The 17,251-nt window shown below is 56.1% G+C and overlaps 3 protein-coding genes across 3 annotated transcripts; all 3 read left to right on the top strand.

The window, feature by feature from the left end:
* The first annotated feature begins 434 nt into the window (after positions 1 to 434).
* Positions 435 to 10,212, top strand: LOC117008312 (hippocampus abundant transcript 1 protein-like). The gene is made up of 12 exons (XM_033082048.1): positions 435 to 587; positions 1,100 to 1,195; positions 1,671 to 1,733; positions 2,750 to 2,877; positions 3,277 to 3,391; positions 3,884 to 4,102; positions 4,292 to 4,405; positions 5,277 to 5,348; positions 5,590 to 5,702; positions 5,804 to 5,901; positions 6,417 to 6,583; positions 6,666 to 10,212. Exons 1-12 carry the CDS (start codon positions 504 to 506, stop codon positions 6,873 to 6,875), a joined length of 1,479 nt encoding a protein of 492 aa, XP_032937939.1. The 5' UTR covers positions 435 to 503; the 3' UTR covers positions 6,876 to 10,212.
* Positions 10,213 to 12,629: 2,417 nt separating this feature from the next.
* MADCAM1 (mucosal vascular addressin cell adhesion molecule 1) lies at positions 12,630 to 14,824 on the top strand. The gene is given in 5 exon segments (XM_033081935.2): positions 12,630 to 12,861; positions 13,056 to 13,322; positions 13,421 to 13,732; positions 14,018 to 14,584; positions 14,700 to 14,824. Coding segments are annotated over 5 exon segments (1,323 nt in total). The 5' UTR covers positions 12,630 to 12,809.
* A 697-nt stretch (positions 14,825 to 15,521) lies between these two features.
* On the top strand, positions 15,522 to 16,981 carry TPGS1 (tubulin polyglutamylase complex subunit 1). Its single transcript, XM_033082468.2, has 2 exons — positions 15,522 to 15,847; positions 15,925 to 16,981. The coding sequence occupies exons 1-2, from the start codon at positions 15,522 to 15,524 to the stop codon at positions 16,451 to 16,453; spliced, it is 855 nt and encodes a 284-aa protein (XP_032938359.1). The 3' UTR covers positions 16,454 to 16,981.
* Positions 16,982 to 17,251: the final 270 nt, after the last annotated feature.

Raw genomic sequence — 17,251 nt, 5'->3', positions numbered from 1 at the left:
AGACACGGCTCTTCCCGAGCCGCCGGTGTCGCCAGCCTCGCGGCGGCCGCATGTCCTCGTTCAACCCTCCGGCCCCAACCGGGAACGGTGCCCGTGACGGAGCAGCAGCCGCTCCCAAAGGCGTCCCAGGGCCCCGGGTCGCTCCCGGTGACGTCACGGCCACGCCCTAGCCCACGCCCACGCTCCTTCCCCGCCCAGCCAATCACAGGCCAGCGCGGCCGCGGAGGAAGGGGCGGAGCAGCCAATGAGGTGCGCCGGAAGTGCCGGTTCCCGGTCCGGGGGCGGGGCCAGCGGGCGGGGTCGCCCCCTCCGCTCCCCACCCCCGCCCTCAGCCCCGGGCCCGGCGCTCCCCGCCCGGTGCCGGTCCGGGTCCGGTGCCGGGTCCGGGCCCGGGCTCGGGCTCGGCCTCGGCGCAGCGCGGCCCGGTCCGGTTCGGCCCGGCCCGCCACAGGGAGGATGGGGCAGCCGCGGCGGCCGGCGATCGGCAGCGGCCCGGCGGCGCCATGACCGGCGAGAAGAAGAAGAAGAAGCGGCTCAACCGCAGCGTCCTGCTGGCCAAGAAGATCGTGATCCGGGACGGGGCCGGCGTGAGCGCGGGGCTGGGGGCGGTCAGGGCGGAGGGCCCCGGGGGGATGGCGGGGGCCGGGACCGACAGGAGCGCAGCCGCGGGGCCCGGGCGGTGCCGGTGTCCGGTGCTTGCTGAGGGCTCTCCCCGCTGGGCCGCACCCCTCAAACCGCCCCTGTGGGCGCCGCTGCTGCAGCTCTCGGCCCGGGGCGCGGACGCGATGGAGCCGGCGGATGCTGCAGCCCGAAGGATGCCGTGGATGCGCTGCACCTGCCGGCTTCGTGCCGCTCTCCCGGGGCGCTCCCGTTCCTGGGCAGCAAAACCACCGCGGGCCCGGACGGGAAAGCTCCTGTCGTCCTGCTGAGGTTGGATTTAAGCATCCTAGGCTGTCTGTAGCCTGTGAAGAGAATGAACGTTTCAAAACAGCATCTCTCGCTGCCTTCACTCGTGTTTCAGATCCTGCTCAGCTGTGTGAGCTCTCTGAAATGCAGGACGAGGCTGCTGAAAGGTTTTTGACTTTGCTCTGTTTTGCAGCGACAGGGGATCGGGGAGCCCAGCGTGTACCACGCCGTGGTGGTGATTTTCCTGGAGTTCTTTGCCTGGGGGCTGCTGACCACGCCGATGCTGACGGTGAGTGTGTCTCCATGGGAGCTCTCTGTGAGAAAATTAAGGTCTTAGCACAACCTTTCCTTGGGGAACTGTGGAAAAGGAGTCTTTGGTTATGCAAAAACATTTAGACATATTAGCCTGGTAGTATAAAATGCAAATCAAACATCCAGACAGCACAAAGGGACCAACCGAGAAGCGACATGGTGACATAAAGTAAAACCAGGGGGATTCAGGTGATAGGGAAAGGCATGTTTGAGGCTCTCTGAGCCTCACCCAAGTATGCTGGAACCATTTATAGACCTGGAAAATGTTAAGGACAGTGGTTTCCCTTACTGGAAAGGACAGGCAGAGCTCCTCACATGGAGGCATTGTTGGCAGGATATTTCCCTTTTTCCCTGGATTGTGCCCTTCCAGGCCCCTGGCTGGCAGATGCTTACGGAAATTTTGTAAAAGTTGCTAGCTTTGACTTTTTTATTTGATTTTATCTTCCCTCCAGGTCTTACACCAGACTTTTCCTCAGCACACGTTCCTGATGAATGGCCTGATTCATGGAGTCAAAGTAAGGAATATTTCTTCCAGGATTTCCTTTAAATCTGCCATCGGTGCAAGAAGGACAAGCCATTATTATCTATGTAATTTGCTGATCTTAGCAATATTTGTCCAGTTTGAGGGAGCTCTGGCAAACCTGGTGCAAAAGGAAGGACACAGACATGGGGCAGCTTGTTCAGCTGATTTTACTGAGCAGGAATGACAACATGCTGCTTGTCAGTGTGGGGCTGGAGTTACAACAGCTCTGTGTTTCAGCTGTAAATGTTCTCACCAACATGAGATCAGCCCTGTGCCCATCCTCTGGAGCATAACAGAATGAAAAATCTGTGACATCTAAACTTACTAGTGATAGAAGCTAAGACCAAGTTGCCTCAGTGCCCTCCAGGCAGGAGGTGGGAATGTGCTGTGGCACAGGGAGAGGGACTGGGGAGCACTGGACCAGCATTCCCAGAGCAGAATTGCAGGCAACAGTTGTGAACAGCCAATTGTCCTGTGTTCTGACTGGGGAATCAGGCAACACAGACAGTTTGGCTGTGTCTGGCAAGAGGATCTTGGAAAACAGCCCCAGATGGATTTGCTGGGCACTCCCCTCAGCAGTGAAAGGCTCTGCCCTGCCTGCCTTGGGCTTGGGAGACATGGAAAGGCCTTGAATAATTTTATTTGTGCTTAATGGCCCTGGCTTCTCATTGTGTCTGTCCTGTCTCCACCTACAAGGGAAAGCTTTCCCCAGAACTGCAGCAGCTGTTGCCATGGTGGAGCTCTGCCAGCAGCTTTCCAGGTCCTGGCAGGGCTGTCTGGGTGCCCACAGCATGGGCAGAGCTCTGCAGGAAGCAGGAGTGCTCAATGGGACCTTGCTGATCAAGGATTTGTTTTTCCCTCCCTGAAAGGATGTGGGGAGTTTAATAAACTGCTCTGTGGTAACAACATTGCTGCTTGTAGCATTCAGTAGTGGGTTGTCTCCTCCTGATGTTGTTGAAAGCTCTCACTGAGGGGTTTCTCTGTCCTCTGGTCTGTCTGTCCATCCAGGGTCTGCTCTCTTTCCTAAGTGCCCCACTGATTGGTGCTCTCTCTGACGTCTGGGGCAGGAAATCCTTCCTCCTTCTCACCGTCTTCTTCACGTGTGCACCAATTCCCCTGATGAAGATCAGCCCGTGGTGAGTTCACCCTCAGTACAGCCCCAGGGTTCTGAAGAGGGGAAGGAGCACAAGGCTGAAGGAGGAGGGTTTGCAGTAGCTTATTTCAGGATGAGATGGAAAAGTCTCATCCATCTCAAGAATGGAGGAGGATGCTCAGTGTAGAGACTGACTTGTCTGGTTCTGCTGGAGAGTTGGGAATAAAGGGTTGGTCTGTCCTCTGTGCTTATTCCCTCACTCAGTGCATTATTTCTGTTAGGGAAAATAAGTGGTAAAGCTTCAGGGGGTCTCCAGACCAAGACTCCAAGTTCTTGTTCTGCTGCACTGGATGGACTGAAGGGAAAACATGGGAGAGGCTGTGCTTCAGCAGCTGTGGTCCATGGTGTGGTTGCTCTCTAACTCTGCCTTGGGCTCTTGCAGGTGGTACTTTGCTGTCATTTCCATGTCTGGAGTGTTTGCTGTCACCTTTTCTGTGATTTTTGCCTACGTTGCCGATATCACACAGGAGCATGAGCGCAGCACGGCGTATGGCCTGGTAAGGAGCTGAGTCACTGTCCTGGCTCTTGAAAGGAATATCTGGGGCTCTGCAGGTAGGAGAAGTATAAAATTAGGGTGGAAGATTTAATCATACAGTCTCTCTGTCCTTCTGTTTAGGATTTAGTTCTGGGGGCAGGTTGATCTCTACCCACTCTGAGTGCTGGCTGTGTTGTATAAACCAGCCTGGCCCTTGAGCTTTTCCACACCAGGGAAGGGGGTGCCTGTGATGCTTGGTGTGATCCTGCCCTTCCTGGAGCTTTAATGACAGGACCATATGGGAATTGCTAGGACAGCTTTGATTTCCCTTTGCTAGAACTTAGCCCAGGTGCACCAAGAGAATCTGTCATCTGTCTCTGCACAGGAGTCCCTGTGAATTCTTGTTTACCTCTCCATCAAAAATGCCAGGAGGAGTTTCCCTGGGTCAGGAGTTTCCCTGGGGAGGAGGAAATGAGCTCTGAGAAGAGGCTGTAGAGATGTTTTATGCTTCCAGGTGTCAGCCACATTTGCTGCCAGTCTGGTCACCAGCCCGGCCATCGGCGCGTACCTTTCCCAAGCCTACGGTGATACCTTGGTGGTTGTGCTGGCTTCAGGGGTTGCTTTGCTGGATATTGGCTTCATCCTGCTGGCTGTGCCTGAGTCACTGCCTGAAGAGATGCGCCCAGTCTCCTGGGGAGCCCCAATCTCCTGGGAACAAGCTGACCCATTTGCTGTGAGTGAGCCTGCTGCTGTTTTCCTGTGTGCTGGCAATGCTTAATGTTTGCTTCAGTCCTGGTTTTTAAGGTGCTTAGGTGTTTTTAGTCCTGATTTTTAAGGTGTTAAGCTCTTGGTTTGGCTGTCTTTGTGATATGAAATCAAATTTTAAAACATTATTTCTTGTTGCCCTCCCCTTTCCCTGCAGTCCTTGCGGAAGGTGGGTCAGGACTCCACAGTGCTGCTCATCTGCATCACCGTCTTTCTCTCCTACCTTCCCGAGGCCGGCCAGTACTCCAGCTTCTTCCTGTACCTGCGACAGGTCAGTCTCTGTCAGAGCTCTGGGTGCAGCAAATCCTGGCCTAAAAATACAATCAGGGCTGTGTCACCTGTCCCAGTGTGGCTTTTCTTGGCCAATAACTCAGTAAAGCTGAAGTAAGAAATGGTGATTTGTTCCAGCTCTCCTGAAGAATGTGTGAGCCTTGTGACTGCTCTGTAGGCATTGCCAGGGGCAAGGCTAATGGCTCCTTGTTGGTGTCTGCCTGGCTATCCTGGCTGAGCCACCTTCAGGCACTGGAAGGGGAGCTCAGTGATTTAAAACCAACTCAGTGATTTCTTCAGCCAGAGGAAAGTCTTCTGTAGCTGCCCAGAGGCAGTGCCTGTTAATGTGCAGATCTCTGAGAAGCAAATTCAGCAAACTTTGTTACAGTAATAAGCAGATGGGACTCAGTTTCTTCATGCAGGAAAATCCAATTCTTTATTCACAAATCTCATATTTATAGGAAATATCAGAAGGCACTGTGTTAGACCCAGTTGGTTAACAATACACTGACAGTTTATTGGTCAGTAAATGGCCAGGGTGTACGTCTGACAAATCTCTCTATTTTTGGTTTATTTGCCTTTATTTTTTTTGTTCACTGATTTCCATTGGACAGATTTCCTATTTATTAGAGGTGCAAAGTGTTTTTCTCTACAAGAATAGTTTGTTCTGCTAACTCCTTCTCATTGCTCCAGTTCTTCCTTATGGGAACTTACAGGCCAGCTGGTAACTCAGCAGAGCAAGGTCTGATTTTATAAGGCCTTTCTTTTATAATATCTCTGCCTGTATGAAACAAACATGAATGACATTTATGAAGGGGCTCTTGTCACCTGGTGCAAATGTGCCTGAAAAGTCCCTCTTTGATGTTTTCCAGGTCATTGGTTTTTCCTCAGAGTCTGTAGCAGCCTTTATCGGTGTAGTTGGAATTCTCTCTATACTGGCTCAGGTGAGAAGCAATTTCTGTGTTGGCTTGAGCAGTCTGCTGTAAGAATGTCCAAAATTTCTGGTTTTGGGGTCGCTGAGTTGTCAGAACTTCTATGGCCACACAAATATTTGAAACAGAGAAGATCTTAAATTGGGAGGGACCCATAAGGATCATCAAGGTCCCTCAGGTTCCTGTCCTCTTGTCCCCTGGTGTTGCTTTCTTTCCTTTGCCCCTGCTTGAAAACACCTGTTTTTCTTTCCAGACAGTTGTGTTGGGAATTCTTATGCGTTCAATAGGAAATAAAAACACCATCCTCCTGGGACTAGGCTTCCAGATCCTGCAGCTTGCCTGGTACGGCTTTGGATCACAGCCTTGGTGAGGGTTTGCCCGCATTTCTCTCCCTCTGTGGCCACTCCCACCCTGCAGCACAGGGTGAGGCTGTGGCTGTTGCTCACAGCTGCCTCCTTCCTCCCCAGGATGATGTGGGCAGCAGGAGCTGTGGCTGCCATGTCCAGCATCACCTTCCCAGCCATCAGTGCCATGGTATCGAGGAACACAGACCCTGACCAGCAGGGTGAGTGCCTGGGCACCCGTCTGATGGGGGGAGGTTCAACCCAGCAGGTGCTGAGCTGGCAGTGGAGGGGTGGGCAGGAACATCTGTGCCAGCTGTGGAGTGTCACTGTACTCACAGCAGTGTTGGCACCCACTTTGACCATGGCTGGTGCTTTTCAAGGGAACTCCCAGGTCATGCAAGTGGGTGTTTGGTGTTGTCTGTCTGAGGCAGAGGAGGCTGCTGCATTTTGCCTGCCTCACAGTACATCTCCAAGTCCTCAATTAAATTCCAGTTCATTGTTGCTTGATGTGCCCATGCTTATTTCAGTCTGCAAAGCAGCAAGCCCAGCATTACTGGTTTTTGTAGAACCTGGCACTGAGGGAAGCTGCTCATCTGCCAACTCCTCCCCCTGCACAATCAGCCCAGATCCAAGTGCTTGATCCTGTCTCTAAATATCTCTAAATATGTATCCTCGAATAAAGCAAGTTTCTTTGGAAAGCTGGAAGCATTTCCCCCCTTCCTCACTCTGTCCCCAGGTGTGGTGCAGGGGATGATCACTGGAATTCGAGGTCTGTGTAATGGCCTGGGACCAGCACTCTATGGTTTTGTCTTCTATCTCTTCCACGTGGAGTTGAATGAAATGGCTGAGGTGGAAACTTTGGGCAAGGCCTCCAAAACCAACATGGCCAACCCTACAGATGAGGTACCTATTCAGCTTCTCCCTCTGTTTGCTGGGCTGTGTTTGCCCTCATGCTTGAATCATTCCTGTCTCTCTCTCTCTACAGAGCAGCATCATCCCTGGGCCACCCTTCCTGTTCGGGGCGTGCTCCGTGCTGCTGTCACTGCTGGTGGCCCTGTTCATTCCAGAACACAACCTGGCACTGAGGTCAGGCAGCCACAAGAAGCACAGTACGGGCGCCCAGGCCCACCCCCACAGCCCACCAGCTGGGGGGTCTGATGGCAAGGAGCCCCTGCTGGAGGACAGCAGTGTGTGAGGTGGGACAGGGGACCTGCCTCGGGGCTCGACTCCGCATCAAGGACGGACTCAGCAGGAGCTCGGGGAGGGGGAGAGAGGGATCCGAGGTAACAGACTGTGCCACTAACAGCTACTGAGGAGGGATGAGGTTTCCCTTCGAGCCAAATACACCCAGCTGGTGCAAAAATGGAATTGTATCACCTGGTGCTGATGGAGAGGGGAGATACAGAACTGCTCCACTGGAGGGATGGTTCTGGAAAGCAAACCTGCCCTTGTGCGTGACCCCTGTGTGCCCTGCCAAACCCTCTGCTCGCCACTCACGGGATGGAGCCAGCGTGGGCTGTTTGCTGGGAGCTCTCTGAGCTGCCCCTGGAATAAAAGATGACATTTGCTCCATGCCCCATCCCTGACACAGCTGGTTCCTGCTGCTGGCCCCTGGCACCCCTGCACACTGTGTGCTGAGGGGATGGGGTGTGTGTTTGAAGCACAGGGAGTGGAGCTCTGAGCTTCCTCTCTGCTGGAGGGCCTGAGGAATTTGCCCATTCTGCCCCAAGTGAAACTTAGACCAAAAAATATAAATCTACTGACTTAATGTTCTGATGAAGAGGATAAAAATGAAGAAGTTGCAGCTAACACAAGGGAGAATGGGCAGGTGAAAGAAGGGCAACTACATGAATTACAAACGCTTGGATGGCCACAATGGCTGTGGTTCTGTTTGGTTTTCTTGTCACTCTTGAGGTGGCATTTGCCTGTTTGCCTCAACTGGCAGTAGGTAGAAGGATTTCTTCAGAAATCTTTTTCTGGAGCTGTGAGGGTTGTTTAAGAGATACGTTTCTCTGGCAGGATGGAAAAACAGCTTGGCTGTGCTGAGCACTTTGGACATGTGTGGTTTCCTGAGAGAAAGGTCAGAGAAATGACTGTTTACCTTGAGCATTTGTATAAAGCATGTTGGTTTGCCCCTGGGCTCCTGCCATCTGATGCTAAACCCAAAGAGTGTCCAATACATCCTGATGGTGAAGGTTGTGTTGATTTGGACTTAGGGGTTTGGATTCCATGTGGTATTTCTGAGCCTGCTGTGGAGGCTTTTGTGTATGGAACAGTGGAACTGCAACCTCTGCTGCAGGCTCAGCTGTGCTCAAAAAGAGCAGGAGGTGCTTGGAGCATTGTGAAAGGAGCTGAGGCAAACAGGGAATGTGTGGTTGTTTATAGAAATGTGGCAGAGGGCAGGAAACAATTGTTCTCTTCTGAGTAGATAAGAAGTGGTGGCATTGAGCAGTTCTGGGAAGTAAGGACCAAACTGAAGACACTTCAGGAACCCTTTGTTAAAGGAATTGAGGGTGCAGCAGCCAACCCAGTCTTGCCTTGGCTGTTCTCTGCCTGGATCCCCTCTCTGTGGGTTTGGCAAGGTTACCCAGGGGAGAGCAGCCAAAAGGGAGGCAGTGCTGGCCCTTTACATCGTGGATCTTTGCAGACACACAGCAGCGCCTGCAAATGCCATTTGGTTATCAGAGGTGGGTGTTTAAGTGAAAGAATTGACAGTTTGTTTTGCATTGATCTGGCCTGGTGGCAGCTCCTGTGCTCAGAACTAGGAGCAGCTGAGACACAGAGAGATGCTGAGGTGGGTCTGGCTGCAGGTCTGGGGAGCAGAGCCAGCAGGAACTTCCTTGACCTGCTGTGACTCCATTTTTCCCAAGCTCCTTGTGGTGACACTCCCAATTCCCAAACATTAGTGGGATGGTCAGTACTGTGTGTGCATGGCAAGCTTTTATCCTGAAGGAAATCCTGTCACTTGCACTTCCAGGCAGCAGTTCCCCCACCTCTGTGTTCCTCACAAAAATGCCTTTTTTAGATGGGACTTTTACTGAGTCCCAGCAATCCGTTGATTTATAATGGATCAAAGTGAGCTGAAGTAGGTTTTTCCCTCACACACAGATGAAGTAAAACATGGAATTGTTACCTCGCTCACACGGAGGCACTCGGAGCTTCACGGGTACAATATAGCGACATGTTACAAAAAATGAGCATAATTTATATGATATAAAGTATATAGAGATATATTTTTAAAAGTCCTCTCCCTTATTGCATAGTTTATTGAAACCAATGTGTTTCTGGTCCCATTCCCTCTCACCACTGCTGCTGCCTGAGGCCTCTCAGCCTCTCCTTCCCCTCAGATCCCAGGATTGTCCAGCAATCTTCCCTCCCTGGTCATGTCCCTCACGATGTGACCCCTGAGCTTCTGGTCATGCTGACTTGTGCATCGTGGGCCTGGAGTGTTTTGGTCCCTTTGTCAGCCCCCAAACTCGGGGCTAGGTGTTGCCAGCAGGTGACTGCCAGGTCAGGGGCTGTGGCCTGGTTGGTGGCCAGCTGTGCTGTCACCAGTGATGGCACTGGGCACTGGGAAGGTGGGGTGGGGATGTGGCAGCAGGTGGATGGAGGGGGGTACAGCACCAGGCAGCAGCAGGACATCTACAGGTGCCATTACCAACTGAAAGGTGGCTTGTGCTGGTGTGCAGACCTGAGAGCAGGGGCTCACTGAGGCTGGGAGTGAGCAGGAATTCCTTCCCACCCTCTTGGGGTTCCTCTCACCTGGTTGGGTGGGGCCTTGGCCCGGTGCCTCCCCTTCCATCGGCGCAGGGCTGTGACCCCTGCACTGTTCTGCCTTGACTGACAGAGCAGGAGCTGGGCTGGGCGGTGCTGGAGCAGGAGCTACCGGAGCCAAATGAAGAACGACTTGTTCTGAAGGGCCGGTGCTCCTGCAGCATCCCACGTGGAGGCTGGAAAGGCTGTGTGGAGCATTCAGCTAATTTTGCCAATTCTTGTTACTTTATATAAAAATGCAACTTTTTAAAAAGGAGTCTTTTCTTAAAATCCGCTTGATCTGCTGTGCAGTGCCTGAGCCTGGCTGTTTAACATTGGGATTCCCAGGATTTGTCTGCAGGGACTTAAAATCTGGGATGGTAACAACAATGCCCAAACACGAGGCAAAAATCATCTCAATCACCTGTCAGCAGTCCTGGCAGGTCAAGTGAATTTCAGCTGATCTTGTTGCATTAAAAACCTGATTTAGACCATTGCTTTCTCTTTTGCCATTAATTTTGCAAAGTAGTAACTTTTTACTTCCCTGTTTTTATTCTTTTTCTGCACTCCAAAGGCTGTTGACAGCTGTGGTATCTTTAAGCGTGGGCACTCGGCCCGACCTCTGCTCTCTCACAGTTCACCATCACATGCGTTTGTGTGTCTCTTTTTTAAGCTAACGATAAAAATGTATTTATTTCGGTTCAGGTTGTGTTTGGAACTGGCTAATCTCTCCCTCTGATGGATTATTTATTAAACTGCTGCTTTCCTGTTGTGTCGAAGGTCTCTGTCCTTGTTCTTCTCCATCACTAGTGGTACCAGGCAGCTTCTGCCCAGAATTGAAATACCCCTTGAGAATTATGTGAAAATGTGGGACAAGTTTGGGAGAGTTGGGTCGGGGCTGCCAGTCCCTGCCCCAGCCCAGGATGGGAAGCAGATCCCTGGCTCCTGCCTGCCCCAGTGGAGCCTCCTCCTGGACTGGTTTTTAGTAGCCCTGACTCTATTGTCTTCATTTTCAGCCAGGCCTAATTTAGATCTTATCTGACTCATTTAAACACTCTTTGTGGTGGCTGAGGATGGTCGTAAGTGACTAATACAATCCCAGAAAATATAAACACATCCAAGTCAGCTCTGGGATGGGAACTAGTGCTTGATGGATGATATCCTGGAAACATGAGCCATTACACAGCCTGTTGCTTCTGTATGTATTTCCTCTGGACTGGAGCTAGCTTTTGTTTTGTTTCCATCTTTAATTGAGAGAAAACCTCCAACTTATCTCATGTGATGTCACTGGAGAACAAAGGGCAGGTGTTGCAGTGCAGGATGTTGTTGACCACCCTCCCCCCTGGTGTGGTGGCTCCTGGGGCAGTGGCAAAGCCTTGTCCCTTCTGGTGGTGACAGCCTGGGGTTAGACCCCGACCCGAGGGGCTCCAGGGGTATCCTGTGCTGGAGCCAGCACTTGTCCCTTGGTGGTTTGTGTCTCCACACTGAACTGTTTTGTTTCCTGAGGAACATCTCTGGACAAAGTATTGCCCAGCACTAATCCCCATGCCTGCCCTGTGGGAGGAAGCACAATCGGCTTCCAGGAAAGGTGTTCAGGCCCCTGAGTCTGGAAAGCCATCATTCCCTTCGTTCCTTCAAAGGCTTCCTGTGGGGTGGAAAACACTCCTGGTGCGTAAGCTCGCTCCTTCTGCCCTGCACGCAACCTGGTGATGTCCCTGTGCTGTGCCCAGGGCAGCAGCAGCTCCTGTGCTCCTCTGGGGTGGGGGAAGGTCTGAATCCATGGAGGAGAGGTCCCAAGCTGGTGGTGGAATAGGGGTTGAGGTGAGTCCACTGCTCAGGAGCTCTGCCACATCACTCTGAGCTGGGCCAAGTCCCCTGACCTGCCTGTGGCTTGGTGACTGAGCCATTGGAACTGGAGGATTATCAGGTTTCCATGACTTCATTTGCTCCGTCTGTGGGTGGTTGAGGTAGCTCTGGGCACTTCCAAGCCCCAAAACAGAGGAAGTGCAGCACAAGGTGCTGGGATTTCTGGTAACTGCTAATTTTTTGAGGTCCAGGAAGAAAAAGGGAAGCCTCTTTTTAAGATGAGGTGGCTCCGTAAATGCTCAGCTCTCGTTCAGGCACTGATTCAGGGGTTTTCTCACTGCACCATTCCCACAATCAGGGTTATGGGAGAGGAAGGTGAAACCCTGGCACCACGTGTGTGTCCTCAAGGTTCCCAGACTCAATTCAGGGAAGAGCCTGGCAGTGTGGGAGCAGCCCTGGCCATGGTTTGTCCCAGGGTTGGACAGGGGGGCTCTGGTGGCTGCTGGAAAATCCGGGAAGTGGCTCTTTTAACACAGGATGGAAGGAACAAAAACCCCAGCATCATTAATCACCTGCTTCAGCTGAGTGTGCACATTTGGTGGGGAGTGTTTACAGAGCACTTTCCTTGCTCAGAGGCCTCTGGCACACTCAGAGAATTAATGGCATGACCTCCTAAAAGGATGCGCGGCACACACAATGCACGGAGTTACGTCTCAGAACAGTTCCCAGATGGGAAATGTCCAGATCCTGTGATGTCACTGGGTGCAGAAATGGGCTCATGCCTCCCTCAGCCCTGTGGGACCTTCCCCAGCCTTGGCTGCAGACTGGCAGGATGGAATGGGGCAGAACAGGACTCATCTCTCCACAGGGAGCTGGGCAGGAATGACAGAGTGATGCCAGACCTGGATAGCCTGAACCTGGACAGATGCTGAGGTTGGATAATGCAGGGTGTTTGACTCCTTCTCTGTGCTAACACTTTCTCCATCTTTACCACAAGACCAGCCCTCACAGGAGCACCTGCTTCCATCCCTGAAAAAACCCTGTTTGAGGAATAAATGCACCCTGGCTCTGCTTTGGGGACTGCCAGGGCCCTTCTTACAGCTGTGTGTCCCCAGCAGCTGTTGGGGTCACGGAAAAGTTGGTTTGCCAGGGGCTCTGGGGGAGTGATGCAGCCTACAAAAAAACAGGGATAGAGCTGGAGCTGAGCCAAATCCCGAGGTGCACGAATCTGTGCAGGGCTCCCCGGTGGGGTGATGGGAGCCCCTGCAGCCACACAGGGACCCTTTGGGACAGGGGCTTTCCCGGGTTTTTGGGGGCTGCCGGCTGGGTCGTCGGCTGGGTGTTGTGCAAGAGCCGAACTTGGAAGAAAATCAGAAACCTCCCTCTGGAAATACCCCTTGGGCTGGAATTTGTGGAGGTCCTGGTGCTCATGGGGGCGGTTCCTCCAGGGCTTAAGAAGGGCTGAGGTTGGAGCCGGCGGCCAGAAGGAGACAGCCCCCGCGACACCCGCTCCTGGAAGGGGAAAGGAAGGAAAGAAGTGGAAACCAGCCCTGCTGCTGCCCTGTGGGTGATGGAGCTGGTTCCTGTCCTTCTCCTCCTCGGCTCGCTGTGGGGCTGCAGCGGTGAGTGCCACGGGGCCAAGAGCCGCCCTAATCCCCCGACCCACTGCGCTGCCGTGCCCTGCTGCTGCTCTCTTTGCTTCGCCCTAGGACAGCCACCCTGTCCCTGTCGCTGCTGTGGCTCCCTGCCCCGGCGGCCGGAGCTGCGGGGTGCTGGTGGCTGTCCCCTCCCCTGACCCTGCACTTTTCCTGCCCAGGGCGCCCTGCTAACAGGCTGGTGGTGACACCGCAGGAGCCGGTGGTGCCGTTTGGGGGCTCGACAGACTTGAACTGCTCCTTGGCCTGCGCAGGGGGCAAGGTGGAGTGGTGGGGGCTGGACATCGCCCTGGGGACCATCTCCTCCTTCTCCACCTACAGCATCCTGCACATCAGGCATGCCACCGTGGCCACGGAGGGCACGAAGGTCTGCTGGGGCAGGTGCCAAGGGCAGGACTACCGGAAAACCACCGAATTGAAGGTCTATGGTAAGCGGTCCCCAGCCTGGATCCCCAAGGTAGCCCCCTTCCTCCTGAGCTTTGCTGTGCTGCCAAAAATCACCCTTAACGATGCCACTCCTTTCCAGCCTTCCCAGACACGCTGAGGCTGGAGGCAACTCCCCAAATCCTGCGCCCGGGATACCCCGCCAAACTGAAGTGCTCAGCCACGCAACTGTATCCTATCACTGGGGTGAACCTCATCTGGTACCGGGGGCACCAGGTGGTGAACACAGACTTTGATTCTCATGATGCCGATGAGCAGCTGTATAATATCGTTTCCATCCTGTCCGTGGATGGGACAGAGGTGGTAGAAGGGGTAGAGTTTAGGTGTAAGGTGACGCTGCAGGTCGGGCAGGAGACCTTCACCCAGGTGGCATCTCTGGTGGCAAAGACTGAAGGTGAGTGCCAGGAGGGGTTGGGGACCCCAACCTGCACATACCCCATCCCCTGGAGCCAACCCCCACTGGCCTGTGCTCCTCAGAATAGCTCTGCCAAGCAGGAGCAGCCCCCGTTTCTGCACCACTCCTGAATCCCCTGTACCTGTTGCTCCTGGCAGTGCCCCTTTGCTCCTGCTCACTGTGCCCAGGGGGTGGAGGGGGTTGGAGCTGCAGCAAGGTCACCTGTGACCAAGGCTGCTTTTTTTTTGGTCACCTGTGATCAAGGCTACTGCTGTGTGTTTGCAGCTGTGACGAAGCAGCCGGAGACTGAGGTCACCTCCATGGAGAGTCCCAGCACAGCCAGGCCTGTGGCCACCACAACACTTCCTCCAGGGCCGAGTGTCCCTACAGGTGATCCCACCACAACACAGGAGCCCAACACTGGGACCACCCTCGATCTGGCTGCTGTTACCAACCCCCCCTCCACGAAGCCCTCTGTGCCCCGGGACCTCACCGCAGGCAGCCCCACGGCACGTGTGGCCACCACCACCACCCTCCCTGCCTCTGGCACGGCAGGGACAGTGCCATCTGCGGGGACAATTCCTGCCTGCAGCCTGCAGATCTGGTCGCTACCTCCCACCGGGACGCGGGGCAGGGCCCTGCGCATCGAGTGCCACGCTGAGTGCACCGGGAACGCCACGGTGGGCTGGCTCCGGACCCCCGCAGCCCTCTCGCAGTACCGGGAGGAGACCGCGGGCAGCAGCTCCGCGCTGCGGCTGGACCGCGCCCAGCCCTGGCACCAGGGCCACTACCAGTGCGTCCTGCTTGGCCACCGCAGCCACACGGCCAGCCTGGAGGTGATGGTGGTGGAGGGTGAGTGCTGGGGGTCTGCGGAGCCCTGCCCTGCTCTGCTCTCATCGCCTGGGTGGTGCTGCAGCCCCTCGTGTCGGTGCCGCGGGGATTCGCTCACAGCTCCTTGTGCCTGCAGATTCCTTCAGCTCCGGCCCTGCCATTGCTATGGGGACAGCGGGATCGCTCCTGGGGCTCATCGTGACCGCTGCCGTGTCTCGACGCTTGTGGAAACGATTCAGATCTCGGTAGCAGCTGTCCTAGAAGTGGGAGCAGCCGGCTGGAGGCCCGAGCCCTCAGCCGTGTCCCTGCCGTCCCCCTGTCTGTCGCTGGCCTCGCTCGGCCCCTGGCCAGCAAGAAGGAGTGGGAGTAGGAGAGGGAGCAGCTGCCTGCGGCTGCCGCGGGATGCAAAGCCCAGCAGGGCAATGAGCGGAGGCGACACAGGGACGAGGCCAGGGACACGTCCGGGGCTGGATCCCCGCGGGCTGGCACCGAATACTGGGCTGGGTCCGGTGCTTGGAGCTCCCGGCACCAGCGGACGGGCGGGAGCACGATGGCCGCTTGTCTGTCAAAACAGAAGGTCCGAGGCAGCCCCGAGGGCAGCGTGGGCTCGGCGGGCGGGTGAAACCGGTGCTCCAATAAAGAACTGTTTCCTTTCGAGCCCTGAGCAAGTGTCCTTTGGGTCTGGGCGGTACCGGTCCTGCGGCCCCTCACCGGCCCAGGACATCGGCGGCATCCGCGGCGCCCGCCCGGTTGCCAAGGGCGGGGCATCTGCCCGCAGTAAACATGGCACCCGGGGCGTTACCGTTGACAACGCAGCTTCTTTGCCCATACTCAAGATGGCGGCCACGGCCTCGCCCAATGGCGATGTTCCCGCATTACCTTCCTGCCCACCGATTGGCTGCCAGCGTGCAAGATGGCGGCAGGGAAGCTTCCGGCCCGGGCGGAAGTGCTTTCCAAGATGGCAGCGTACGAGAAGCGCCGAGCGGCCGCCGCCCCGGTGCCGGCAGGAGTCAGCGGGCTGCCGGAGCCGGGGCGGACAGCGCCGGGGGGTGGCGGGCTGGCGGAGGGCAGCGCGGCGGAGTTCCTGCTGCGAGCCGGCGTCACGGCCATGGTGCGGGAGGCGCTGCTCAAGGTGCTGGAGGCGCGGCCCGCCGAGCCCGTGTCCTTCTTGGCCGAATACTTCGAGCGACTGGTGCTGGCGGAGGCGGCGGCGGAGCCCCCGGGGCCGCCGCAGCGCCTGGCCCGGGCGCTGTGGTACGTGTGCCTGGCTCATCACTCGCACAGGTGCGGCGGGCGGCGGCGGGGGGCGGCGGGAGCGGGGGGCGAGGCCGCCTCTCTGTGTCTGTGCCCTGTCGCGACAGGACGGCCTTCGACAGCAACGCCGGCGCGGCCTACGAGGTGCTGGGGTGCGGCGGGAGGCGGCGGGCGGCGGGCGTGGACGGGCGGCTCTACAGCGAGCTGCTGCGGCGCATCTGCCAGCGCGGGGCGGCCCCGGCCGAGGCGGCGGCCGAGCTGCTGCGCCGCGTCCGCTGCCGCGACCACGAGGCCGTCCCGTTCGACGTGTTCCGCTACGGCGTCCTCACCTGCTGCGTGCTGCTGGAGTTCGCGGCCAAGGCCGACGCGCTGTTCGCCGTGCTGGGCGCTGGGGACTCGGCGGACACCCGGCTGTGCCAGGCTGTGCTGCGGGCGCTGGAGGACGCGCTGGGCGCCGGGCACGGCTCGCGGCCTGGCCGCTACCTGGAGGCCGGCTCCAGGCTGGGCCCCGACAGGCTGGCACTGGCCATGGACCAGGCGCTGCAGGAGAGGAAGCTCAGCTCCTCCATGAGCAGGGAGGAGTTCCTGAGGAAAGCCACCGCCCTGTTCATAGCGAAGGTGAAGCCCGTGGAGTGATGCCGAGTGGGAACAGCGCTCGCTGCGGCCACTGCTGGCCCTGTGGGGCCCCCTCCAAGCTGGATGGCGAGCACGGGGCGTTGACTGGGCACTGGCTGGAGAGCCTTGATCTGCCCTACAAGAGATTCTCAGTTTCCACGCTCCCTGCCGTGTTCTGATGGTGCCCAGCAGCTCTGTGTCCCTGCGTGCAGCCTTTCCCAGGCGTGGCTCCTCTGGCCCAGCTGCATTGGGAGATCCCTTTTAGGTGTTATCCAGGACTCACATGGAGGCTGTGACCCGCAGAGCTGCTTTGGACTGTGAAATGACCCAGAAGGAACAAAGTGTGGGGCTGGGCTGTGGCTGCACAGGGGCAGCTGGGGAACGCTAAGGTGGTCTGGGATGTGGAGTGCAGGCTCTGGATGAGACACATCCCCTTCCCCCGGGACCAGCTGCGTGTCAGGCCGGGGTTATTTATTTAAACTTGTCTGATCATTATTTATACTGTTCAATTCCTCGTTTGCTGTAAGACATTAAAGCTTTTTTATTATTTTTTAGTGGCCAGTTTCTTAACCTCTTGGCAGCATGAAGGGCTAGAATGTGCTGCAGCAGTGCCCAGATCCCTGAGGCAAGCTCCGGGCTCAGGGGTTAATGTTGGCAGCAGGTGCAGGACTGCGGAGCACCTGAGTGGAAGAGACGGTGGGAGGATCCCCGCGGGCTCGGGATGTTGTGATGGGCGGATGTTCTGCTCCCTGCAGGCAGGACGTGGTGCTGGTGTGGGTGAGGCTGCGGGTGGTGACTCCTGACGCAGGCACAGCTGAC

The sequence above is a fragment of the Catharus ustulatus genome, chromosome 29 (assembly GCF_009819885.2).
Source record: "Catharus ustulatus isolate bCatUst1 chromosome 29, bCatUst1.pri.v2, whole genome shotgun sequence".
Classification (NCBI taxonomy): Eukaryota; Metazoa; Chordata; class Aves; order Passeriformes; family Turdidae; genus Catharus; species Catharus ustulatus.
The sequence above is the reverse complement of the archived record's forward strand: the minus strand, read 5'-3'. Positions and strand labels throughout refer to the sequence as shown.